At 46.6% G+C, this 27894-nt stretch overlaps 1 protein-coding gene across 1 annotated transcript in view; it reads right to left on the reverse strand.

The window, feature by feature from the left end:
* The window catches only part of UNK (unk zinc finger), a 35271-nt gene that overhangs the window by 6590 nt on the left and 787 nt on the right, over window positions 1-27894 (reverse strand). Inside the window, exons 2-11 of the mRNA XM_007454334.1 lie at window positions 7435-7644; window positions 6229-6405; window positions 5958-6088; window positions 5249-5384; window positions 4585-4702; window positions 3523-3607; window positions 2175-2317; window positions 1564-1764; window positions 923-988; window positions 278-452 (exon numbers count right to left, since the gene is read on the reverse strand). Coding sequence (XP_007454396.1) covers window positions 278-452; window positions 923-988; window positions 1564-1764; window positions 2175-2317; window positions 3523-3607; window positions 4585-4702; window positions 5249-5384; window positions 5958-6088; window positions 6229-6405; window positions 7435-7644 — 1442 coding nt within the window. The remainder of the gene's footprint in view (window positions 1-277; window positions 453-922; window positions 989-1563; window positions 1765-2174; window positions 2318-3522; window positions 3608-4584; window positions 4703-5248; window positions 5385-5957; window positions 6089-6228; window positions 6406-7434; window positions 7645-27894) is intronic.

The following is a 27894-nucleotide window of genomic DNA, read 5'->3' on the forward strand; positions in this document are numbered from 1 at the left end:
GTGGAATGAGACTGCACATACCCATGGGAAGAGGCATCTCTTTCTAATCTGCACAAAAGAGGAAACTGGAGGGCTAATTTGCTATAAAGGCTAGTCTTGGCCCTACACCTTGGGCTCATGTTCCATTTAGGTCAAAGGGCTCAGAATGCCCACCCTCTGACTCTCCCAAGACAGATGTCTAAGTGACCAGTGTGCTGGTTTGAGTCTCACTCCAGAGACCTAGTATCTCTGACTCCAGACCTGCTCCTAGACTTAGCAACAGAAATGGCCCAATTACCTATGACCGACTCTACCGTGTCGCTGGTGGGGTAGAAGGGCAGAGCATTTGCATTCATGCCAGGAACACTGCTGGTGCCGGCGGGGCTAGGGGGAGTAGCTGCTAGGCTGGAGGTGATACTAGAAGAGATGCTTGAGGTCAGGGGGCTGCCCACAGGGAGGATGCCCAGCATATCCTGCAACGAGAGAGTGAAGAAGAGACATAGTGGGATGGCTGCCCACGGATGGGGGCTGGAGGCCGGGGGCTGGCAAGGGCAGAAGTGAAGGGTGCATCCCAGCTCTCGCCTGGTTGCCCTCAACACCTTGTTGGGAGGCTGGAGTTGGACAGGTGTGGCTTGGAGGCTGCAGGGCCTACTCATCCCTAAAGTTCTGCAGTAGGGGAAGGGAGAAGCAAGTTCAGTGCAAGGACAGGTGTTTAATAAATATTTTTTTTGACTGGCTAATGAGTGAGTCCAGAGGTGAGGGGCTCAAGGGCCTGACTCCCACCCTCTCTGAATTTGGGGCTGAAGCCCCACCTTAATCCTGCCCTCAGTTTGTAGAGAAAGCGGTGCCCCATGCTCCCCGAAGAAGCCTCCTGGGGTTCTGGGCCTATATCCTGTCCACAGCAGGTGCCAGAAGGGGAGAAAGGGGGCTGAGGGCTCTATACCTGTTTGGGCTGAAGCAGAGGCTGCTCTTGACTCCTGGGCTCTAGTGAGTGGGGTTTTAACTTGGCCTGAGAGAAAAGTCAGGGAGCAGGAGATGAATGTGGTGCTAGGGAGGGACCCTGAGCCCATGAGTCCTCCTAAGCATCAACTTGCCATGGCTCACTGAGGGGGAAGGAGGCACCAGACCCCTGTTGTGCCGTCCCCCTTCACACACATGCACCCTCCTTCCCTACCCTGGGAACCGGGGGAGCTGCTCCTCTCCTCCCTGTGACTCCAAGTCACAGATAAGCCAGTTCCACACCCCTCTTGTCCTGCTCCCCAAGGCCCTACTGTCCCATCAAGGCAGCACAGGGCAGGGCAAAGTCCGGACGTGGGGTCAGAAGACTGAGATAGTAACCCCTTCCCCTCTATTAACTGGCTCTGACACTGGGTGAGGTGCTCAGCCTCTAACCTGCCTGTCTTCATCTGTAAAATGGGATGGCCTCACCCACTCTGCTCAGTCTTGAAGAGGCTGGGAACAGGGGCTTCCTAGCTCCCAGTCCATTCCCCATAGCTGGGCCAGGACAACCCTCCAGGTCTTCTCTTGCCGCATGCAGAAGGTTAGCCCATGCTAACCTCACTGGGCTGCCCCCTCATCCCTTACCTGGCATTTCAAAGTTTTCAGGTACTCAGCTCCCACCTGGTCTTCCCTCTCGAAGCCAGGAGCCTTCTTATAACTGCCAGGGGCGAGGCCAGACTCCCCAGGAAAGACAATGCCTTCCAGATTCGGGGGCTTCCTGATGGAGCCCGGTGGGGAGCCACAGAGGTTAGATGGGCTGCCGAGGCTGCTGTTTCTACAGAGGAGCTGCAGAGAAGGAAGAGAGTAGGCTGGTGGGCAAAATGCAGGCTGGGGCATGGCCCATTCTCCGTCCCTGTGTGGGAGGGGGATCCTTCATCAAGGGGCTCAGTTCCTTTTTAATTGGCCAGGAGGCAGCAACCACCACCCAGGACCCAGAACCCCATGTGGAAGCTGTGTGTTGGGGGGCAGACAGGCTTTGTCCCTTCTACTACCTGTGATCAGCTCTACCCAGGCTGATCACAGGGCTCTGGGGACACCACTCCAGCCACTATCAGCTTTTGACAGAGAGAAGAACCCTGGTGCAGAAAGGGCAGCACCCTTGGGCGGAGGCCTCCTCCCCAAGCACAGGGCACGAGAGGCAGGTGTTGGCTCTGGGCAGGCATGGTGCCCACCCCACCCCCTGGACAGGCACGTACAGCGCTGAGGTCAGGGGCATGCGGGCTGGAAGGGCTCACGGGCACCGAGTCTCCAGCAGCAGACGGCATGTACAAGACGGGACCTGGCTGGGTGGGGCTGGACACAGCTGAGGAAGGCTGCAGGTCGTCACTGAGGGGTGGCTCTGCAAGAGACAGGGGCAGGGTGTCAGCAGGCTCCTGAGCCAGCTCTGTCCCTCCAAAAATGCACCTGGGTCTCTGTTAAAGGAGAGCATGCATCCCCCTGTGTATAAAGGGAAGGCTTCCGTTTCTATTAATATCACATGCTGTGCACTTACTATGTGCCAGGCAATTTGTATTAATCGTAAATCTTCACAATGACTGGAAGACAGAAGTAATACCATGGTCTCCATGTTACAGATAAGGAAACTGAGGCTCAGAGAGGTTAAGGTTTATCTCCCAAGGGGGCTGAGCTAGGAAACCGAAGAGCTGGGATTTGAACCCCAATCCACACGACTCCAAAGCTTGGGCCATTCATTGCTTCTCTGTGCTGCCTTGGCTGGGCCCACCTCTGAGCCACATGTGTGCTTCCCCCTCCCTGGGGCCTCAGTTTATTTTTCACTCTAATCCCAGAGATAAGGCCTAAGGCTAGAAAGAGGTTAAGGACAAACAGAGCAGTGGCCTGGGGTAGACACAGGTTGTAACTCAAACCAGTCTCTGAGACTGGCGGTGGTGGTCTGGAGTGGCACCGAGCGGTACCGCAGCCCAGGACCACATGCAGCTGCTGAGCACCAGGAACGTGCCTAGCCTGCATTGGAATGTGCTGCAGCTTTTCAAGTACACACCAGCTTTCAAAGACTTGGTTTGAAAAAAAAAAAGGGAAAATATCTTGATTTTATATTGACTGTATTTTAAATGATGCTATTTTATGTTGGGTTAAATAAAAATATATTATTAAAAATTGACCTATTCCTTTTTCTTTTTTTTAGATGTGCTTAATAAAATATCTAAAATGACATAAGGGGGGTTGCATTAAATTGTGATTGGACAGCTCTGCTCTCAGCAGGGCAGAGTGCTGTGTTCAGTTAGTGATGTCTGCCATGGGTGGGGCACGGGGTGGCTGCTGGGATTTGCCTAGTTGGCTCGGGGAGGGTGCCTCACCCTGCCTGCGACTGTGAGTGCGCAACCAGGGGCACAGTCCCTGCTGTCTCACAACCTTGGAAGCTCCAGGGTTTTGAGACCAGTTCCAGAGAGGTGGGGCAGGGGGGTGGGGGAATGGAACTTCCAGTGGGGACAGGGGCCCACTGCTGGCTGACACTGAACTTAGGGGGAGGGGGGACAAGAGGGGAGGGGGGAGAGGCACTGCCCCAGGGCAATGGGAACAGCATACGGTCTACGTGGGCGAAGGCGCAGAAGGGTCCTCGGGGACAGCTGCCCGACTGCTGCATGTCGTTGCACTTGGTAGATTTATAGATCTGGAGGGCAGAGCAGAACAGAGGTGGGTCAGGCTTGGGCAGAGAGAGAAAGGCAGCCAGGGGTGTCTTCAGCATGGCTGGGTTAGCTTAGAAATCTCTCCTTTCTCCTCCCCACCCGATGCCGCTTCCCTAAGTCTCTCCCTGCCAACTGCTTACTCAACCCAGAGTGAGCAGACACTGCCGCCCGCATGCCAGGGACCACCCCCCTCCTGTGGTCACAGGCCCAGCCAGCCCTGACCCAGCTCTCACAAAGGCATCTTCTCCATGCTACTCTCACTCATGATCTTGGCCAGGGCTGTGACCTTCCAAAGTAACTCTGGGCATTAAGGGAGCCAAGTTCACAGGCAACACCCATCCACCCTGGAGCACTCTGGGTTGGGATCTACGCTGGGCCTAACTTTCTACCCTGCTGTTTGTAGCCCACATAACGTAGTTTCCATCCATGTGTCTATCTCAGGGTGTCCTGACCTCCCTGGAACCAAGGGAAGGGATAGCACATGCTTCTACATACCATACGTGAGATTGTGGCACACTGACAGAGCCTAGGCCACACTGTGGGGCTAGGGGCTGCATCAGGGAAGTTGCTGGTACCCTAGGCCCTCATATGGCACAGGACAACGGTAAGGGGATTTCTTATTTTTTAAATCTTGATGCCACGTTCAGTACCACAAGTGGTGCCAAGCCCAGAACGGCCAAGTCACCACGCCCAGCGTGTGCTCTCCCTATCGGGGGGCTCGGGGAAACAAAACCGGGGGCTCAGACAAGGAAAGCTGCCAAATCAGGGTGTGGGGCTCCTTTACGTACTGCCCAGTGGGGGAGCCTGTGGCTACAGATCCCTCCCAGGATGGTGTCAGGATGGATTCTGCCAGCATCGGCCCGGACCCTCCTTTCCTTTCTCCTTGCTTTCCAAAGAGGACACGTTAAGCTACCCCCAACCCTCGAAGGGCCGCAGCTCGGGCGCCAGCTCCAAGGCCCACCTCTGGGTGGAACTGCTGCTCCGTGCGGGTGTGGCAGTACTGGCAGGAGTCTCCGTTCTCACACTTGCCAGGGTCACCCCATTCGTCCCCGTGTTTTACGTTCGGACATGGAGATGACCTGGTTAAATAAGAGGGTGGGGTCAGATGGACGCAGAGCGGATCTGGGGGATGCCAATGAGATCGCTGCTTTCAGGGCCCCTCTCTGGTCTCCCGGCTTTGCAAAGCCAGGCTCAGAAGTAGGAAACATCAGCTGCAGAGTGAGGGCCTTATTGGGGCCAGAAACCTGGCTTTGCTTCTCTGACCCAACCTGGCTGCATCACCAAGGACACTGTTTTGCTCGCTTCAGCCAAGTCCTCCCCCCGAGCACTGTGCAGCCCAAGGAGAGCCAGGCTACAACCACACCACAGCTGGGCCCTGGCAGACGCCCCTCAGGATCCGAACTAGAGGGGCTTCTAACCCAAGATCCTCATTTCATGCCAAAGGAGGATCCAGGAAGGCCCCCTATCGTTCAGCTATCCTGACCATTCTCCCCCCTCGTACCTGGGTCCTGTGATTCTGTGATCCCCAGGGCTGGCCTCCCTGAGAGCACAGTGCAAGCAGCCCCTGCCGTGATCCCTTCCCTGCCACCCTCCCTCCCACGGCTGGCCTGCTTGGGCCAAAGGACCTGTATTTGTGTTTCCGGGGACTCCGCCGCCGGTCCTTGCTGTTGTGGTAGTAGGGACAGGCATAACCCTGGCGGCACAGCCGTGGGGGCTTCTTGCACGGCTCCGTCTTATAGTTCCCCAGCACATAAGCGGTCTCTGCACAGGGGGCCAGAGGCAGGGGTCAGGTGGATGAGGCAGGGGCGGGGCGCGGGGAGGGGAAGGAGAAGCCACTAGGAAGGAGTCTAGGAGCCGAGGCTTTTGTGAGAGGTATGAAAAGGGCCACCTCCTCGTGGGCCAATGCCAAGGGTGAGACCCGGGAGAGAGGAAAGGAGGATGCCACCGTCCCTCACTGGAGATACTCACAGCTCACAGAGTTAAAAGGGCGTCCACAGGAGGGTTGAGAATACACCCATGTGTACTCATATACGTGTACGACCATGTATGTGTGAAAGCCTCCTGACGGAATTTAGGGAGCACCTGGGGTGACGGGAGCAGGGCAACGTGTGTCTGGGGAGACTCCCCCAGAAGTGCCCCCGGATGCCAGGGCTGCAGTTGGCGGGATGTGAGCTGGGATGTGGGGGCAAGTGCCTCCCAGCAGAGGTGGTGGCTTGGGCTGGAGAAGGCAGTAGGTGGTGGTGAGCCATGTCCTCAGAGCAGCCGTGGGGAGGAGAGGGGGGAGGACAGACAGCTGGTGGGAGGGGGTACGGCCTTTCGTGTGGCCACCTTTACCTTGCCACCGAGGCTCCTCACTGAGGATTTTCTCTATCATGGCGTGGCTTGCGGCCCCAGCCGACTGGCCCTCTATGCTGCCCTCTACTGTGGTCTGGCCGTTCTGCAAGGCCTCCATTGCCTGGAGCTCCCTGGGAAGAGAGGAGAGGACAGAGAGAGCGGGGAGAGGGCATGAGGAGGAAGGAACCAGAGTGCCAGCCCTGCACTCCATCGGTGGTACTCACCGCGTCTGCAGCCAGGCCCCCACCCCGGCCCTCAGCCATCAGCCCACCTGATGTCGTAGACAGGGGAGCGGAGGTCATGGGGCCCGTGAGCAAAAGCGCAGTGCAGGCCGTTTTTGGTGCAGTTGCCTTTTGAGTCTGTCTCGTGGATGCAGATTCCAGTCTTATAGTAGCGCAGGTGGTACCTGCGCTCAGTGTCCCCTGTGGTCCTGTGCAGGAATGGGCACCTGAAACACAGCAGCAGGGGTGGGGGTCACTCACCTTTGCCCCCTGCAGCCTGGGCTACCAGCCGTGCCCTTCCCTGCCCGTTGAAGGCTTTCTCATGACCCAGCGGGTGTACTGATGGTGGGTCAAAGAGGCAAGCAAGAGATGAGTCCTGCTGAGGTAACAGAGCCACCCTCCCACTGCCGGTGGGTGCTGTAGCCCAAAGTGGGTCCTGAAAGGCCTGGCATTCCCACTTCAGCTTCTCAAAGGCTACTCAGCCAGGGCCCTGGGCTGCCCTGAAGAGAAGCTCCAGAGGGGGGCACTCTTGGGAGAACAAACACTGCCTAGGTCAGGGGTCTTCAGAGAAGCAAACGCCCTCGGGCCCTGGGTGCTTCATGAAGCTGGGGGGAGGGGTGAGCAAGCCTTTGACCCCTGGGAGAAACGGAAGAGCTGGTGTGGGGTGGTTCAGTGAGGTGCACCCACAGAACACCCCGCAGTGCCTCCGTCACCACCTCCGCACGGCTGAGACACTTGTTAGGCAGGGTCAGTAAGTGCTCCCTCAGTGACGCTCCCAGGTTTGCCACCTCACGTTTGTCATGTGTTATGCCCTGTCTCTTCACAGAGCTTTGTGGCAAAATATTTAGGGTCAGCAAAAAGGGAACTAGAGAGGCTGTATGTCACTAAACAGCCAGCCTTGGTGGGAACTGCATGGGATCGAGTGAGTAGTATGGGCTGGGGAGAGGGTTCTTGTGACCTGCAAGGGACCAGGAAGGAGGCCCAGGAAGCCACTCTGGTTCAGATGTGGCCCCTTAGTCTTAGCAGAAGAAAGGCCTGCGTAGGGCTTCCCAAAAGCAGGGAAAGGAGAAGGGGGTCTCCCCCAGATGATGGCGGGGTCTGAACCCAGGTCCAAACCATAGGAAGGTGGGCCAGGCTGCAGCAGGTCCCCAAAGGCAGGCTCTGGCTGGCATCTTGGACTCTTGACTGGACTATTCTGAGGGCATCTGATCCAGGAGGCAGGGGGCTCCTCTGAGGGCAGGCTGGGCAGCACTCACTCGTCGCCCTCCGGGCAGAGGCCTGTGGCCTCGTCGTACTTGGTGCAGTAGACGTCGGGGCTGTAGTTGAAGGTGCCGTCCCGACGGCGGATGGACCGGCGGCGTCGCTGGTTCACGAAATGCCAGTGGAAGCAGGTGTAGGGCCGATGCTGAGTACATTTGTGTTGCACAAAGAGTGGGCACTGCTCGGTGCGGAATTCCTTCAGGTACCTGCAGGGAGAGCCCCCGAGTAGGGTGGGCCAGGAGCGGAGAGTTAAGTCCCTTGTTTCCCAGCAAGAAGTTGGCCACCAAGTCCCCCAAGGGCCCTACTCTGGGGGGGCTAGTTCAACTGAGACACCAGAAAAGACCCAGAGCTAAGGCAGGCCCTCAGCATCAGGATCCTTCCTAATCCGCAGGTCCCCAGCCAGCCTGAAGGGCAGGAACCACAGACCACAAGGGCCCTCAGTGGTGAGCTGCCTGCCACGGTGACCAGAGGAGCACTTCATCAGTGGCTTGTTCTCTGAGCACTCCCCGAGGTTTCCCAGGCCAAACCACAGATCACAGGGAAAAGGCTGCAAACCAGAGCTTGAGGAGCCTCTCCTAAACTTCCTGCAAGGGTCTCTGCTGCCCAATCTGCCTGCCAATTCCTGGAGGCCTCAATTGTCTCAGGAGCAGGGCTGGGGCACAAGGCCGAGGGCCAGGACGGCTGCTGCTTTAGAGCTGAGAGCCCAGGTCACAAGGTGCCCTTCTGGACCACTGACACAGGTCATCACCGTCCTGTCCGCTGACCTCCTTCCAGAGACATTTCCTAGCATTACCCAAGTATGTTTGTGAAGCTCATGTTGGAAGCATCTGAAGAGACTCCCTCTCAGCCTTGCCTCCCACAACAGTCTTGCATATGAGTACCTGCAGCAGCTGAGGTATTCTATTTCCATCCTGACTAACCTGGGGTTGGGGGCTCTGTCTGTCCTCCCAGCCTCCTCCCAAGCTGCATCTCTCTCCTTTACTCTGCATCTAAAAACCAAGACAGGGCTTCCCTGGTGGCGCAGTGGTTGGGAGTCCGCCTGCCAATGCAGGGGATGCGGGCTCGCGCCCCAGTCCGGGAAGATCCCACATGCTGCGGAGCGGCTGGGCCCGTGAGCCATGGCCGCTGAGCCTGCGCATCTGGAACCTGTGCTCCGCAATGGGAGAGGCCACATCAGCGAGAGGCCCACATACCGCAATTAAAAAAAAAAAAAAGGAGCAGACCAAGATAAAGTATGCATGCGTGCTGATTAATAAAAATAATTGGCTTTTTCTCTACCAGTGCCTGTAAGTCTAGGTAACAACTCTCTTCAATAACACAGACATGAGACATAGCAAGCACACACAGGCTCCTTGTGAGCACTTCAGCTCTCCCTAGGCAAGTATAAAGCATCAAAGACAAAGGGTAGACAAAGGTCCCAATCCTGGTTCTATCAGTGCTTCCTAGAGAGTTTCTATACTTCAATTTTCTTTAATCTCTTTAAAACTATATGCATGTTATTTGCATAAAACTTACACCTATATTGCTAGACTAAAAGTTGATGGCAAGCATCTGTCACAAATGTTTTTGTATCTTTCTTATTAGCACCTTTGCATACAGAAGGCACTCAGTAAATACATGTTAAATATATAATAAAATGCAGATGATCTTTCCTAGATACTGAGGTCCTAGAAAGAAGTTTCTATGACTATATATAAGATAGTGCTTAGCACAATGCTATTCTGAATCATGTGTTTTAATATGTGCCTTTGAATTATTTTTCCATTAATTTTATTATTTTTTTATTACATAAGTGCCAAACAAATAAGATATTCAGTCAACCCCCCGACACACACACACACACACACACACACACACACAGACACACAGTGGGCACAAGCAGGCAGCCCAGTTCTCTATATTCATTCCTTCAAGCCCTAACAATGAAGGCAACAAATGGCTTGATAGAAAGCATTTGATGCCAGTGAGGAGGATGGTTCTAGAAGGCACAGAAGGTTGTGTGCAGAAGGGAGTGTGGAGAGAGCAGCCACCTGGAGCTGGAATGCCTGGGAAACAGGCGAGAGGGTCCAGCCCATGTCTTTGGCTCATGCCAGGATATGCAGGGCCTTATCAGTCTGGGCATATGGAAGGTGTGGGGACAGGTAGGTCCAGGGCTGAGACTTTCCAGACAGGTTTTCTTTAACGCTAATGAGAGTGCTGTAAAATCCTCCCAGACAAGGGGAATTGCCTGGCAGTCCAGTGGTTAGGACTCCATGCCTTCATTGCCAAGGGCCTGGGTTCAATCCCTGGTCGGGGAAACTAAGATCCCACAAGCCATGTGGCGTGGCCAAAAACCCCCAAATCCTCCCAGCCCCGAAGTGTGGAGAAGTATCCAGGCGTGTGCACTGGGCAGGGGGAAGCTGGAGCTGGGTGCTCCCTAAAGAACACAGATAGGGGGTTTAAGGGGCAGTGAAGCTTCCAAATAGCATCCTATTCATTCAGCACCTATTTACTGAGCACCTACTAGGTGCAGGCATGGTGGTGAGCACCAAGGACACTGACGGAGCAGGTCCTTATCCTTAGGAAGCCCGTATTTTCATGGGAGACACACCAGTAACAGGTGGAATCAATCAACTGTGGAAAAGGTTATGAGGAAGGTTTGCAGAGGGCTCTTTGGGAACCCAGAGGAAGGATCCTTGACCCAGGCTGGCACAGAGGAAGGGGGAAGGGAAGGAGAGGTACTTGTGGGTGAAGAATGTGGGAAGGGTGTTTTAGGCAAAGGGAACAGTATGAGCTTAGCAACAGTATGCCTAAGTCAAAGAGCTCCAAGCACCTTTGTGGAATGTGAGTGGGGTAGAACTGGAAAAGGGAAATGAGGATGAGGTGAGGTGTGGGGGGAGCCACATTTCAGGGATATCATCTCCAGGCTGCAGATATATTCTGAGACACTGGGTTGAAACCTGGAAGGCTCCGTAGAGCCTCTCACAGCCCCTCTGACATTGGAACGTAAGGTCTTTCTTCCTGTCTCCCTGTCTGTCTGGTTATAGACAGAAATCTGCCCTGCATACTGTACATAATGTGGCAGTATCAAACCCTGGCACTGAGTTGGGACACCAACCCCCCAAACTGCTAGACTGATCCCTCCTGCGCAGCACATACTCTACCTGACTCCTGACCCACAGGAGACTAATTCAGGAGGTAACAGGTAGGAAATGGGAGCGGAGGAAGCTGATCCCAGGGCCAGGGAAGAATGAGAAGTACTGATAGTTAGGACTGACAGACTAAATACAGGACACCCAGTTAAACTGGAATATCAGATACACCAAATATTCTGTGGGACATGCTTATACTAAAAAACTATCCATTATCTGAAATTTCAATCTACCTGGCATCCTCTATTTTTTTTTTTTTAAGCATAGCTCTGGTTTCTTCTTTTATTTATTTGGCTGCGCTGGGTCTTAGTTGCGGCACACGGGATCTTCATTGGCACGTGCAGGATCTTTAGTTGAGGCATGCATGTGGGATCTAGTTCCCTGACCAGGACTGAACCCAGGCCCCCTGCATTGGGAGCATAGAGTCTTAACCACTGGACCACCAGGGAAGTCCCTGGCATCCCCTATGTTTGTTTGCTAAATCTAGCAACCCTAAGAGTGGCATCTGCCTGCTTAGTATCAGTGCCTCAGTAAAAACCCAGGGAGGCAGTCCAGAGAAGTGACTGTGGACATAGTCTGTACTCTCGGAGAGAGTTCCTGGCAAGCCTGCCTCTCTGGGGCAGCCATGTCCACAGTGTTACCTACAGATACTACGGCTCCAAAGAGCTCCGGCTGGCAGAGGTGTCACAGAGGAAAGACATGGAGGCAACAAATTACCTCATTCCAAGCCTCTTCATCTCCATTCCTACCGCCATGGGTCAGGCACTTGGTACCTCTTAATAAACCGGTCTCCTTGTATCCGGCCTCTCCCCTGTCTAGTTTATGTTGCACAGTACTCATCATTTTTCCCAGAACCCAAATGTAATTTTCACTTTCTTAAAAGCCTTTAGCTTCCACGAGTAGCCACTGATAAAGACCAACTATTCGGCCTGGCATTTCAAGCCCTACACATCTGGTCCAATGAACTCTTCCAGCCTCATTTCTCTTGAATCCAGTAACACTGGAGTCCTTGGTGTCTTGCAAAGAGATCTTTAACTTCCCTGCCTTTGCTCATGTCCCCTTCCTCACCTGTAGAAATCTTTCAAGGCTGAATTCAATGGTAATTAATCTTCTGATGCCATCATTTCCATGAAGTTTTCCTTGACCTCTACCTATCCTCCCCCTCCTGCCCTTGTCCCCAGCTAAGTTATCATCTCTAAGATTTTACAGCACTTTCTCTAGACATTTCTTATAGTCCTTAACCTGCACTGCATATTAATAATGCGTACGTTTTCCTCTATTACTAGATTATAAAGTCCTTGACAGCAAGCATGTAATAACCCAGTACAGTGACAAAGTTTGCTGAATGAATGTAACAAGAAGTTGCACAAGAGGCAAAGTCTACAAAGACATCAACAATTTTATGATGCCGCCCACAGGCAGACACTGAGAGCTGGAAGCTTAATGCTAGTCCCTTGTGAAAAGCACTACAGTGCAGGAAATTTTTAACTCTGCAGATAGGGCGGACTGTCCTGCAGAAAAGCCTCTCATGAGAGAAGGGGCCAAATGACTGAATCTAGGCAGGCAGAATACCCACTTTCAACCAACAATAATCAATGAGAGAAATGTCTAACCTTCTGCTTAAGCCATTAACAGAACTGTGCCATCCTCCACCTGGGAACCAAAATGTTTAGTCAGAACTTCCCACTCTCCCTATCCCCCTCTAACCTTGTGCTAACCAGCAATGCACTGCCCAGACAGCAAGGAGAAATGCACTTAGAAATCACTCTTTTCTACTTTCATGGATTGAAATGAAACAAATTTTCAATGGAAATGAACAACTGTCTCCATTAAGCTCCAACCGATCTTTCCATTTTAAAGGTTTGAAAGCATAAGATCTAAGAAAATAGGCTGAGACTTACTCGTTCCAATTCAACCAGCTCTCAGGAAAACCAACAAGTCCTGGAATCCCTGGTTAGGAGAGAAGACTCGCCAACCACCCCTGCCCCACTCCAAGATCTGGGGGGCGCATAGGGCCACAGAGCTCAATTCTTCACACTTCTATCTCCCAGGAATACCCGCACTCAAGGATAAAAGACAATAAACGTGGAATAGCTTCAAATTGCAAGGCCTCAGTGACCTACTGTGGCCAGGATGAGTCAAGAAACCACTCAGGCCCTGAATCAGTAAGAGTTGATGGAAAAAGCCACATCTTCGTCCTTCCCAGGAGAAGGATCAACGAAGGTTGGAGGAACACTGAGGCTGCTCAGAGCCTCACCTTAACTAAGGAGCAGCGCCCGCATGTTTGTCCCAATAGGGGCTGACTTTCAAAGTTATCTTTCACTCCTTTTTAGGACATCATATTAATTATCCTATTAACGGATAATTATCCTGTAAATGTAAAGGATCATTGTGCAACTAACATGCCCACTTACAAAAAAATTTTAAATGTAGAAAAGGGGGGACTTCCCTGGTGGCACAGTGGTTAAGAATCTGCCTGCCAATGCAGGGGACACGGGTTCAAGTCCTGGTCCGGGAAGATCCCACATGCCGCGGAGCAACTAAGCCCGTGAGCCGCAACTACTGAGCCTGTGCTCTAGAGCCCACGAGCCACAACTACTGAGCCCGCGCGCCTAGAGCCGGTGCTCCGAAACAAAAGAAGCCACCGCAATGAGAAGCCCATGCACCAGGACAAAGAGTAGCCCCCGCTCACTGCTACTAGAGAAAGCCCGCGCAGAGCAATAAAGACCCAATGCAGCCAAACAAAAATAAATTAAAAAAAAATTTTTTTTTTTAAAAAAGGGCGAAATCACCCTTAATCCCACCACGAATAATGCTAGACTTTTGGTTAATTTTCTCCCAGTACTTTTACACAAATATAATCATAAGGTATCATATTACTAAACTGCTTTATAAAACTAATACCTTTCCCTAAAAACTTTTAAAATCAAATACATGCAAACATTTAAAAAAAATCAAATGATACTTTCAATATTTACTGGATTATCTTTACTTTCCAAAATTCTAAAACAGCAAAAATCAGGCTACTTGAAATCAAAATTCAATCACTTGCCCCATTAAACCAACAGTGATAACATAAGGGATTAACAATATATTCAGTAAATTACATCACTTTTTCTAAGATTTTTTTGATGTGGACCATATTTAAAGTCTTTATTGAATTTGTTACAATGTTGCTTCTGTTCTATGTTTTAGTTTTTTGGCTGCAAGAAGCATGTGGGATCTTAGCTCCCTGACCAGGGACTGACCAGGGACCGAACCCGCACCTCCTGCATTGAAAGGTGAAGTCTTAACCACTGGACCACCAGGGAAGTCCCTACATCACTCTTAAGGTGTTAAATCAAGTGCTAACTGCTACCAGCTCAATTTCCAGCTAAACTTTATTTTTGGGGCTGTACGCTCAGCTTGTGGGATCTTAGTCCTCTGGGGACCAGGGATGGAACCCACGCCCTTGGCAGCGAAAACACAGAGTCCTATAACCGCAGGGAATTCCCTCCAGCTAAACTTTAAATCCTATTCTAAATTGTCTAACTTAATAGCTTTATCTGTTTGGGTGTTTCACTCTCCTCTGGGTAGGAGGGTGAGCAGAATTTGAATAAACTGAATAAACAGAGAAGTATTAGAGATGACTGTTAGAAAAACTACATAAATTTATTTTTTTAATTAATTATTTTAATTTATTTTTGGCTGCATTGGGTCTTCGTTGCTGCACGCAGGCTTTCTCTAGTTGAGGGGAGCCGGGGCTACTCTTCATCGCAGAGCACAGGCTCTAGGTGCACGGGCTTCAGTAGTTGTGGAGCATAGGCTCCGTAGTTGCGGCTCGCGGGCTCTAGAGCGCAGGCTCAGTAGTTGTGGCTTGCGGGCTTAGTTGCTCCTCGGCATGTGGGATCTTCCCAGACCAGGGATTGAACCTGTGTCCCCCACAGTGGCAGGTCGATTCTTAACCACTGCGCCACCAGGGAAGTCCTTTTTAAATTTTTTTCCAAGATTTTTTTTTTTTGACATGGACCAATTTAAGTCTTTATTGAATTTGTTACAGTATTGCTTCTGTTTTTCTGTTTCGGTTCTTTGGCCGCAATGCATGTGGGATCTTAGCTCCCTGGCCAGGGATTGACCCCGCACCCCCTGTGTTGGAAGGCAAAGTCTTAATCACTGGACCACCAGGGAAGTCCCAAAACCATGTAAATTTAGAGGCAATGGGGAGGACGTAGCTGACGTTTTAATCCATATCTATCTAGTTCCCCCCTGCTTCTAGAATCGTGCTTAGCGTGTCCTCACTCTGACTCTACCTCCCCTGCTGCCACTGACCTGCTCCTCTCGCCAACAGCAAGCTAAAATCTACAGCAGGGTCAGCAAACCTTTTTCTGTAAAGGACCATAGAGTAAGGATTTCAGACTTTGAGGGCTAAAAGGCCAAACTGAGGATATTACGTATGTACTTACATAACAAAAGAAAAAACAAATTTCCACAGATTTTTTATTGGTGAAAATAACAACTGGCTACAATTTTTGGTAACACAGGTCTACTAATAAGAATGGACTTAGGGTGGCAGGAATAACATTTGCAAAGTTGGGGGTCCCTTTCACCAAAATTGGTTATGAATGTTCATCTGTTAATGCTGATTCTGTAATAAGATTTTACTTATTTCACCTTTGAAAATGTACTGACAAATGCTGTTATCATTCTACAAGCATGATTTTAATTGAGCATATTGGTCTTAGAATACATTTATAGAATTCTATTAGTGTCTTGATACTTTTTTTTTAAGTATCTTTATTGGAGTATAATTGCTTTACAATGTTGTGTTAGTTTCTGTCGTATAACAAAGGGAATCAGCTGTAAGTATACATATGTCCCCCCATATGATGCTTTTCTTTTAACTACTTCCAATTGAAGGTTTGGCATAAACTCATTTGCAAAGGTACATGGATTCTAAAATATGGAAATTTCCTTTGTATTCCTATCAAGATGCAAAATCACTGCTCAAACTATAATTTGTGTTCAGAAATCATATCCATGGTAGGGACTTCCCTGGTGGTCCAGTGGTTAAGAATCTGCCTTCCAGTGCGGGTATGCAGGTTCAATCCCTGGTCGGGGAACTAAGATCCCACATGCTGTGTGGCACTGAGCCTGCGCGCCACAACTAAGACCTGAAGCATCAATCAATCAATGAAATCATATCCATGGTAAATTTGTGTAGGGATAGAGATCTCACCTTTGTTTTAACTTCTGGCAGCAGAGGAAGCGTGTAAGGTAGTTTGACATGACATGTTTCAAACATTAGCTGTCAAAATGACTTTACTGCAACATAAGGTTAGCGTATAAGTGATATTTTGTCTTGTAATTTTAGGGTGAATTCATTAAGAAACATTATCAAGCCTGCAGCAAAAGCTAACTTCCAAAGCCATTCAGCATTCAGTAATAGTGGCTGAGAATGATTCTTCTTTCAGAAAAATTTCAATCTCAGCCTTGAACTCAAAAAATTACAAGAAAACTTCACCACTGCTAAGCTATCTAGTTGTGTAGTAGGGCATGCCAGAATATTCAGCTTTTATTTTTGATAAAAATTCATGGAATTGAGGATTGTTAAGTCCACAAGAGGGAGTGAAGCTCATCACTGATCCTAGCAGTTCAAGAACTCATGACAGATTCGAATATTTTCCAGAGTCCCTGCTGATGAATACAATGAATAACCACAGGTTTCAAACACCTTATGTTTCCATAAGCTTTGTAAATTTGTCCAATTAAATCTTTTTCTGCTCCACACATATTCCTACCATCATCAGTTGTAACAGATATCAGCAGATTATACTTCAGCCCGTAGTGAATTAAGTGTTTTCTTAATGATTTTGAAAAGAAAATATCCTCAGCTGTAGCTGTTTTAAGTAGACTATTCACAGAAGCCACTTCTTCGGTCACTTCAAACGCGGCACTAACTTCATGAATAAAACAGCAGCTTCTGCTGACACATTAAGAGCCCAGAAAAACCACACAAAATCATTTGCCTTGTTTTCTAATTGACCACTGATGTTTTTCCCATTGATCTCAACATTTTGAGAAATTGTTCTTGCTGAAAGGCTAATGCTCTTAAACAAGTTTGTTTTCTCTCGACGTGTTTCTTCAGCTTCTTCCCGCAAACATAATTTAATTAATTCTCTATCCGTAAACGGCTTTCCTTGCTTGGCTAACACATGAGCCACTCAGAAACTTACTTCAGTTGTAGCCTCGTTTTCATTTTTGTGAAGAAATTCTGCTGTAACGAAACAGTCTCTTTAGAATTTTCTAATTTTTATGACCGTTGCCTTCCTATGAGTTGGGAATATTGTGACAACTACATAGTCTGGTAATGTTAATGGATTCTTTCAGCACAGCTTTTTAATTACAGATAGCTTTGCCAACTAATTCAGTGACAAGGAAATCCACACTCCCCTGTGCCCTAAAAACACGACATTCCAAGTCCATTCTTCTCTTCTCGTTTTGACGTGATACTTAGGCACTGGTAATAAAGAATAAATAAAACATTGTGGTATGCTAACACACATGGCGCTGAAAACACTGTCAAGTTGTCACTGTGTCACCATGATTTGTAGCACACTGAAGAGCGATGCAGAGTAACAGTGTGGTCTCCATCAGAACTACTGAACTCTGTGGTTAAACTGCAAAAGCAGCCATAGACAATATCTAAACCAATGAGCGTGGCTTCCAATAAAGCTGTATTTATGGATGCTGAAAATTAAATTTCTTTCTTTTTTTTTTTTTTTTGGGCCACACGGTATGTAGGATCTTAATTCCCCGACCAGGGATCAAACCCACACTTCCTGCATTTGAAGCACAGAGCCTTAACCACCGGACTGCCAGGGAAGTCCTGAAAATTAAATTTCATATAATTTTCATGTGCCATGAAATATTATTTTTCAACCATTAAAAATGCAAAAACTGTTCTTAGTACACGGGCCATACAAAAGCAGGTAGCAGGCTAGATTTGTCGTACAAGCCATAGTTTATTGACCTCTGCTCAACACACCATAGCCTCCCCTCATTTTTGACCTCCATATTTTCAATCATGTTGCTCCTGTGTCTGGATCGCCCTTCTGGCTTCTCTCTGCATAAGAGTTTCCTGCCCTGCCCAGTGGTATTAATTGCCCTCTCTTCCATGTTTCCACCACACTGTGTGAATATAGCAGGTATGGCCCCACCACAGTTGATTTCAACTGCTTTGTATACAGCCAGGTCTATTCATCTTTGTACCCCTGCACAAAGCCAGCTTGTAGCAGGTGTTCAGGACATGTTTGTCCAGGAAAAAGCAAAAGTGTTAAAGCAACCCAAGTGGTACAAGCCTGGTCCACAGCAGCTATGTACTAACCCAGCAAAACACAGACAAGCAACTTAGATGCTTCTCCTGGCAATTAAGAAATCAGTAACTTCTCTAGCTACTTTGCCCACAAAGTCTGCACAGCCTTGCTCCTCACCCTCAACACTAAATTTAAGATCTTCAGCTTCACATGCAGACTAGAAAAGCAACCAGTGGGATGGCTCACTCTGTAATTGCTGCTGAGAATGTGCAGAGATAAACAGAGATGTATTAAATTCCTTTTTCTGTTTCCTCAAACAACTAAAAGGTATTATGATGACTATTTGGCAAAAACTGGGAACAAACTAGAGACATATTAAGTGAAAGAAAAAATATATATATATATAACTGGACAATTAGGTAAACTATATGCAGAAAGAAAAACTGGAAAGAAAACTACATCCAGTATTAATGATTTTAGTGGTTATTGTGGCTTTTCCAAAATTAAATGAAAGATGTACGATGCTAATAAGTCAGAAGAGTTCTTTTAAGTTAAAAGTGAACTGTGGTAAATCTTTTTGTAAAACAAATGCCTATTAGAATGTCATCCTGCTTATGATTTGTAAAGTCTGATTGGATACGTATGTAAAATGGTCAGATTTGAACAGAAAGGCATATAGGCAAGACAATGATGGCCTCTGGAGAAGCAACAGGGAGAGATGGTGTGTGCTTGGGACCTGATCCCAATGTGCACAGTGAACAACAACCTGTGAGCCCAACAAAAAGGGGGCGACAGGGCTTCCCTGTTGGCGCAGTGGTTGAGAGTCCGCCTGCCGATGCAGGGGACACGGGTTCGTGCCCCGGTCCGGGAAGATCCCACATGCCGCGGAGCGGCTGTGCCCGTGAGCCACGGCCGCTGAGCCTGCGTGTCCGGAGCCTGTGCTCCGCAACGGGAGAGGCCACAACAGTGAGAGGCCCGCGTACCACAAAAAAACAAACAAACAAAAAAGGGGGGCAACAGACAGAGCTGACAGTAGAAACCTACCCCTGACACCTCGCAGACTGAAGGTCATGGCTCTGCTCCTGGGGAGCCAGCTGCTCTCCTGGCTGGTCAGTGGTCACTGCTCATGAGACTCACACAGGGGCAGCAGAGGTCTGGCAATGTGACAGATGTACCCATATCCCTAATAAGCCACCGCTGTTCATCTTTATTACAGCTAGTCTTATTAAATCTGAATTTCATCTATTTCAAGCAATAATCAAGCTTTATCACGGAAACAATCTTAAAATGCAAGAAATGGTCCTGTTCTTAAATCTAGCCACAATGTGATAGGATTCTGAAACTAGCAAAGGAAAGAAAAAACAAAACAAACAAAAAACCCCCCCAAATTCCAGTCACCATCGAAGACAACACTGTGGTGTCCAAAGGCTCAAATGACACTTATCTATAATCTACTGTTTTCCATATTTATATTAACCCTACTGGCTACTTTATTTTCCCCATACATAACTCCTATAAAGAAATTTAGTCACAGAGCTCATAGTTCATGATTTACCAAAGATTCTTCATTTTTTTTTTTTTTTTTTTGCAGTACGCAGGCCTCTCACTGTTGTGGCCTCTCCCGTTGCGGAGCACAGGCTCCGGATGCGCAGGCCCAGCGGCCATGGCTCACGGGCCCAGCCGCTCCGCGGCATGTGGGATCCTCCCGGACTGGGGCACGAACCCGTGTCCCCAGCATTGGCAGGCAGACTCCCAACCACTGAGCCACCAGGGAAGCCCAGATTCTTCATTTTTAAGTTTGAGAATAAAATCTTTTTTAACTTCAAGGAGAATATTGTAAAAGCAGATAAGCAGTAGATTAAGAATCCTAAATTACTTATCCAAGTGTGTGTGTGTGTGTGTGTGTGTGTGTGTGTGTGTGTGTGTGTGTGTAAAAATAAATATTTCTTACAATTTGCTGAAAAACCTTTCCTCATTTTTGAAGAGCTTTAGGTAAACTATTAGTTCTGGATTCAATGTTTGTAAGGATATACATACACATTCTGTTTTGACACCAAACATAACCCAGAAACCATACAACTTTATGACAATAACCACACCAGTAGGAGTTACCAAAAAAAAAATGGCTTTTTAAAACAACAACGCCAAACAAAGCTCAAATTGGTTATTGGTAAATATTTGGACAATTATTTGTCCAAATCTTTATTTAAGATAAGATAACGTGGGCTTCCCTGGTGGCGCAGTGGTTGAGAGTCCACCTGCCGATGCAGGGGACGCGGGTTCATGCCCCCGTCTGGGAAGATCCTAAAACAACCCGCTTAACAAAAAAAAAAAAAAAAAAAAAAAAAAAGATAAATAAGATAACTATCTTATTATAAATAAGATAAGCTATCTTCTGAAGTGATCCTGGTTTAGAACACTCTCTCTGGCAGAAAAAGCAAGCCCAGATAGTATTATTCAGGCAAACAAAATAAACATCTAGTGAATTTCTGCATGTGTCTAAATCTTTAAGACAGGCTTTAATCCTATAACCGGGTTTTAGCCAAAGACCTTGGGGCCAGTACCAACCTCCTAGATACAATGGAACTATCTTAACACACAGTTACATACACAGGAACCCACAATACAAGCACCACAGGCACTTATGCAAGCAAACACTTTAAGGTGGGGTGGAGTCACTCACCAGCAAATGATTTCAGCCCATTCTCACTGGGAAAGAGCTGATACCTGTGACATGTCTGGGCCCCAAGAACTAACAAGAACCATGAACGGTGCAACGTTGGTGTTCCTGGTTCCTTCTGTCTATAATTTTCTCCTTGCCCTAAGGATCCTGGAAGTGGTAAAACTGAGGAAAGTTCATGTAATCAGTGACTCAACGTCACTGATTTTGGAGAATATGTGAGGGGTACTGAAAACCCTGGTTCATTCCCTAAATTAGATAACACGTTGTTTTGATTCAAAGTTTTCCTGTAAATAGCTGGCCTCAAAAGCTTCCAATCTGACAAACATTTTAGTATAAAGGTTTTAACTGATGTGTTATTTTGAACACTTCTGTACAACAGTCTTGATCCCTGAAAGAGCAGTTCCGTTGAGAACACAAATTCATTGTCTGAGATATAACCAGGCTGATGCAGGCTGTAAGAACTGCGACTGAAGTGAAATTCGAATGGATAGGGAAGAGAGGAGAGTGCTCTGAAGACAACATGGACCCACAGGCTGCTGAAGGAGGTAGCAACGCACTGAAAGCAGTAACCTGAGCATTGTTCAGACATTGGTAAGAATAGTACTTACACTGTGCTAAGTGCCAGGCAAGGTTTTAAGCACTTTATATACATTAACTCACTTAATCCTCATAACTACCCCTTGGCACAGGTTATTATTGGTATCATCAGGAAACTGACACACAAAGAGGGAAGTCACTTGCCCAAGGTCCCACAGCTAGTAAGCGGCAGAGTTGGGCTTCAAACCCAGACAGTCTGGCCCTAGAGTCACTAGTCTTAAACACCATGCTGTTAACTATGCTTTTCTTAAATGAGCTACAGGAAAAACAAGAGTAGTAACAAATAAGCATAAGTGGCTCTCTAGAAGCTGTTGAAAGTATGTCCGGGAGTTTTTGACAGGCCATAATTACAATACCATAAAATAAGTTACTAAAAACAGAAACAGAAATGTTAACTTCAATGTATTCTACTGGATATTTAATATTCATTTTATGTATTCATTATAAAAGTTCAATAGTAAAATCTGTTCTGTTTGGTTTTAAATAAGAAAATATAAGTACAAGTTTCTAATTTATGTTGTTTGACTTACACAAATCCTAAACTGGCAGGCTACCAGATGCTTGGCACCTCTTAGCACTAAAAGTGAAATAAAAATGATATAGTAATGTTCTTACCAAAATTAATAAAAGCTTAGATATAAAAACTACTACTTAAAATTTTTAAGTCATAAAACACCATGCCAAATGTTTTCATCAACCTTTTCCTTCCTAAGTATGACTATCTCTCTTCAATGGGGTAGTTTTGTGAGTAGAGGCCAAAATTTCATAGGAAGGCGGGAACATGGGTCTTCCTCTCCTCATTAGAAGTCATTTTGTTAGGACTTATGGTGGCCATATGGTGTTTCAAATACTAATAGGAAACAAATGAGTCAACTTATGAACACAAAAAGCAAACTGTGATGTAAAGAATAAGGGAGGAAAATAAGCTCAGATATGACATGACGATACTATCACAGGCCTTAGTATCTTGTCTCCTAAATAAATTGAGCCACCAACAGGAGAAAGGTCACCTCACAGAGAACGCTATGAGATTTTTAAGTTGCTAGACTCCTTTCCATCTTCTCCTCCTCATCAGCTCTTGATACTGCTGTCAAATTCTACACACTGGCAAAGAAAAAAGGGGTGAAAGTTGAGGGATTTTACAGAGAAAATATTAAAAGTTTGTTGAGATTATTTGAACGAAAATATTATAGCCATTGATATCACTTTAAATGCCTAGAACACATGGCCTATTCTTACAGAAATGCCCACGTGAACATCAGAACAATCATCACGATACCTGAGGAACAGAATCAGTTCATTTTAGCAGAACAGCAACCTCTTCTGCATCCCACCCACCCTAGGAAGTAAACACAATTCATTTTATGAAAGTACTGGGAAAAGTGTGCTTGTTCTTTATAATGGTTATCAATTCAGAGACAATTTAAAGTACAACTACCAACAACTAGGAGTCTCAAACTTGCTGAGTATTCACTTCTTAAAAGAATCTCCTCAGACTTACAACATGGAGGCATTCGCCTAGAATGGATACACGGAGACGAAGCCATCGAGAAGGCTGGGAAAAGGGTGCCAAGAGCTCTTCACAAACTGCAGGCTTTCCCATGCTGAATGATGCTGCCAAGCCCTGATAGGCCATGTGTCTAAGGCCTCTCTAGTAGGAGGGACTCATATACACTGATTATAACAACCCTTTTTTCCAAAAAAACTGAGATGTAACTTATACAACATAAAAATTCACCATTTTAAAGTGTACATTTCATTAGTCTTTAGGATATTCATCATGTTGTGTAACCATCATCATGGTCTGATTCCAGAACATTTCCATCCCCCCAAAATAAACCCCATACCTATTTTCATATGCAATGATTTTACCCAAACTTTCTCCGTAGATCTCTCTGTTGCCCATGCAGGTATTTTAAGATGGCTGGCTGGGGTGAATCTATAGAGTATCTATATGGTAAGAAAACAAGAAAACTACATTGTCCAGAAAGATACTGAATGTAAATCCTTGGCATTTTTAGCAATTAGGCTAATGTAATTTTTATATATTGGCTAAGAATGGCAGAGAAACTTACATTCAACATCCATCTTCACATAACACATTAGTGTGCCCCAAAATTCATCCAAGGTGTTAAAAGAAGGGAAGACAATCTACTATGATTAGCCATAACTGTCCATAGTTGTAATTTCAAAATATAGAAGATGCATATGTGGGAAAACCTCCTTTAGTATCAAGCACAGCTGGATCAAAAAAACAAAAAACAAAATGAAAAACTTTATGATTAAGCAAATATTGTCCCCACTTGGGAAAATAATCCCTAGATCAGTTCTCTATTTAAAGTAATGTAGCTTTAAATGCAACCTTACTTTTATCAGTCTTCTAACCTAGAGTCTCTCCTAATGAAAAAAATAACCTTTAGGCAAAGGTCTGGTAGGAAAGCCTGCAGATGTGCGGTGCTCAGGCTGTCACAGGCCTCTCATTACCTAAGTGAGCTCACGGCTTCTAAGACACACAGGAAGGAGACCTCACCTTCAGGCATCAGGGTGTTGAAAGCGGGAGGAAGTAGGTCCACGAGGGTGTCTTGCTTTTGTGCACTTATCTGGGGTGCTATTTGCAGAGAAGGAGCTCCTTTATAGAGTGTGCCCAAGATGGATTTCTCTAAGTTGCTCTCAGAGTTGTCCAGCTGCCCTCACCAATAAGCCACAGTCTTTGTAGGTTGATAGAAACCACCAGTCAAAGCAGATGCATATGGATTGTGGGGAAGCCTTCTTTAGTATCTAACATAGCTGGATTAAAACAAAAAAACTTAACCATTAAGCAAATCTTCACTTTAATCATTAATTTAGATTATAGCAAATATCAACTAGGTGCTAAAATTGAGTCTACCCTTAGCATGGGCACTTAACACTTATTAATGGGGATTTTGTGGACTTGCCTGAAGGCCACAGTGAGCTCTCAATTTTTGTCCTGCAAGAAATTAGTTCTCCTTGATAAACAAGTAAACAAGATCCAGAAATGTTTATTGGTAATTTAACTCATTCTTGCTGAGGCTGCTAAGCAATGCTTCCAATGACCTCCATTGTGCAACAAGTTGTGCTCTAGTAATGTATTTAAAAAGTTATTGCAATCTGCAATAATGATTTAAATACTGTTCATTGCCTGGATTTTCCAAAACACAATCAGATGCAATCAAGTGAAGCTCATGACATTTACACAATGTATAAACTAACAAATTTCCCTCAAAGTAGTTTATCTGTGGAAGTACTGCTACATTATTCTTCTTTAAAGATGCCCAGGAAACAGTCCTAAATTAAAACGACACCTGGCTAGATGAGTATAAAGCACTTATCCTCTGTCTACCTAGAAGAAATCACCCAGTGGCCAGAAACCTCCAAGTAACCGTCAATAAACTGGAATTTCATTTTCCTTTAATACAAGAGAATTAAGAAGTCTGAGAATCAACTGTAGGTAAAAGAATCCAAAAATGATTTAATGTCTTTGAGGTTTATATCCTCTTATAGGGTCAAAATAATGAGGTCAAAAACTTAATTTTTTTTTTTGCCATGTTGCACGGCTTTAGCAATCTCAGTTCCCAGACCAGGGATTGAACCTGGGCCACGGTAGTGAAAGCACCAAGTCTTAACCAATGGACTGACAGAGAATTCCCAAAACTGGGATTTTTTTGACCACACCATGCAGCATGCGGGATCTTAGTTCCCACTGGGGGTTGGACCTGTGCCCCCTGCAGTGGAAGCACAGAATCTTAACCACTGGATGGCCAGGGAAGTCCCAAAACTGGGATGTTTTATTAAAGATGGAAGGTTTTTTGGTGACCTTTCAGCTATACACTTTTAACAATAAAATTGTTATGTAGTAAGAAAGCCCAAAATTAGCTAAACTTGTAGATACATTTCAGAATGTAAATTGCTCCAAAATTTCCCATTCTTCACTCTGTTTTTATAAAACTCTTCTAAAATATAAGATGGACTTGTTCTAAATAAAGCTGCATTAAATTTAGTCTTTGTCAAAAAAAACAGACAAATTACCTAGCAAGAGGTCACATGGTTCTTGTGTTGAAAAGTACTAATACATGCATATTATTTTACTTAGTGCTAGTCAAATACTTGGAACTGTACAACAGAGGAAATTCTGATATAACCGTTATCTAAAGGATGGATTCCTCAAGTCTAGCACAAGTGCCCGCTACACCAATTTTCTGAAAGGATTAATTCCAAGTTTCCCTTAAAGTAAGAATATTCAACAGCTTAAAAAAAAGAAAAGCCAATAAAATAATTATCCTTCAAACTATGTTACGAATAATCCTCTTGGTTTGGGAAAAGGAGGGCTCAAACTCTAGGACTTTAGTTGTGGTATAAAAATACAGGGCAAGAAGCAAGCCAACAGGAACACAATTTTTGCTTCTGATGGATTCAACTGTGTTTGCCAAGACTGACATTATGATGAGTGGGATTCAATTTTAATGCAAATCTCTTCTAGATTACTGCAAAATTAATGCATGTCACATAATCTCAAATAACATCAGGTACAAAAAATACACAAAATTAACATATAAGAAAGTTTTAAAATGTAAAAAAATTTGACAGGTAAAAAAATACAAACATTCAAAAAACAACAAGAAGTCTGTATCTGTATTCAACAATGGGATCAATGCACTAGATAAGGTCATATTCAGGTTGGAACAAATTCTGGAAATTCATGCTACAAAAGAGAATGAAAAAAATGCTCGGCAGCTCAAAATTTTATAGCAAATATTGAAATCAAAATTAAAATGTTCGTGTCTCCTAACCCCCAAGGAAAACAAATGGGTTCACCTTTAATAAATAAACTCAGAGCCAACAGGTGTACTCGTGCCATCATGTGTCCTCATGCTCCCTGCTCCTCAGACCTGAATGAAGCTTTCCAAATCATGAAGGTTTCTGAATGCTCATAAATCTACCAAGAAAGACAACTGACTTCTATCTCTGATTTTTGGACACACACACACACACACACACACACACAGGAACAGATAACAGAAAATAAAGAGATGGGAACACCTCCAACCACCAACCACCCAATCAGGCCTGAGCGTTTCATCTGCTGCTAAGCCACTTTTAAGAGCCAAGACTGATTACTCTGTACTTACCCCACAAGGAATGGAAAGACAGATTTTAAACAAATGAGCATCAAGGGGACAAAGACTCATATTAACATTTACACAGCTGTTGACTTGTTTCATCTCTCAATTCCAAAATGATTAGGAAGCCTTTCTAATATAGACTCCATAATATACTCAATGACAATGACAACACAACACAGAAACAGAGGTTGCTGAAACCAAGATTCACATTACTCAAAATGTTATCGGTATTTTTCTGAAAAAACGTGATCTGAGCAACCAGTGATTATAAATAAGTTCCAATAAGGTGAAGTTTGCAGACTTCCAAATCAAGACCCTACTGTTGCTTGACCACACCATTCATCTGATCACTGAATTCTCTGAGATAAGACCATCTCACCAACCAGCGGCAGGACTGCAGAAAGAACTCCAGTAAGAAAGCAATGCAAATGGCCATATTAGAAAAGTTACAGTTAACATGAGTCAGACTTAAGTCCACAAAAAGTTTCAAATGATTTCAACCAATAACAGAGAATCTCACAAAGAAACCAATACACTTCCTACAATCGATGTTCCCTTATCCCAGAAGAGTCTCCCAATGGGTCTCACTTCCATCAGTGACAAACAAGCGCTCTTGTCTACTTCCTTCTATTCCAACACATGCTTCTTGCTCTTGGTTCACCAGGCAGCATTACCGTGTTCCCCTTAAGGGCTGTTCAACCCCCAACTTCCAAAATCTCCAGCAAGACTGAGGTACACTTGGGGATCCTTCTAAACTTGCTCACAACTTGGGAGACGAAGGGGATGTGGGGCACTCAAAGAGCATCAGGGGAAAATGGAAACCAACATTGTGCTTAACAGGAGGGCCTGCCTCTTTTTCTCTTTCTTTCTCCCAAAGCGTCTAGCACTAGGCAGTTGCTTAAAGTGCCTTGAGAGGCAATGTTATAAAAAGACGACAGGGACCTACATTTAGACACAAGCAGATTCCCAGGAAGAGGCTTCCCATCTTACTGGACTCTCGAAGCATCAGCATTTGGGGCTCCCTCTGATGCCACATTTGGCTTGGGCCTGATGACACATTCGGGCCCCATCACCCTTGGGATCCCTGACTGGGGCCGGGTCAACTGTTTAAGTGAATTCAAGCAAGAGTGACCTCTGTGGACAACACACGGACCTCACGGACACAAAAGGCCTCCTGTGCACACTACATGGGTCGCCTGACAAGACTTCACGCTAACGGTCATTTATAAGCGGGTCTAGGGCTGGCCCCTTAGGAACTCATTCTGATCGCGTCTTAGACTTCTTATCGCCCCAAAAGTGCCCCCAAAGTGCCTGGGATTGTGGTTTTACGGTCTGAGGAACAGTTAGGCCTCGAACGCCCGGCCTAAGATGTGTGCACTCCGCATCCCAAACTCCCGCCTTCCCCACTCGGCGGCGGGGACCGGGTTTCCCGCCCCTCGGCCGACCAAAGGTTGGTGGCAGTTGGAGGCAGTTGGGACCGGCCCCAGCAGGTTGGAACCGGTCTGGGCCGGGCCGGAGGAAGAAGGGGGGAGGGAGAGGCCGCCTCGCGCTCTCCCTGCGCGCGTGACTCACGCTGGCCGCTGACGTCAGGCGTGCGCGCGCGGCGGGGGGG

This window comes from Lipotes vexillifer, unplaced genomic scaffold, assembly GCF_000442215.2.
Source record: "Lipotes vexillifer unplaced genomic scaffold, Lipotes_vexillifer_v1.1 scaffold518, whole genome shotgun sequence".
In the NCBI taxonomy this organism is placed as follows: domain Eukaryota; kingdom Metazoa; phylum Chordata; class Mammalia; order Artiodactyla; family Lipotidae; genus Lipotes; species Lipotes vexillifer.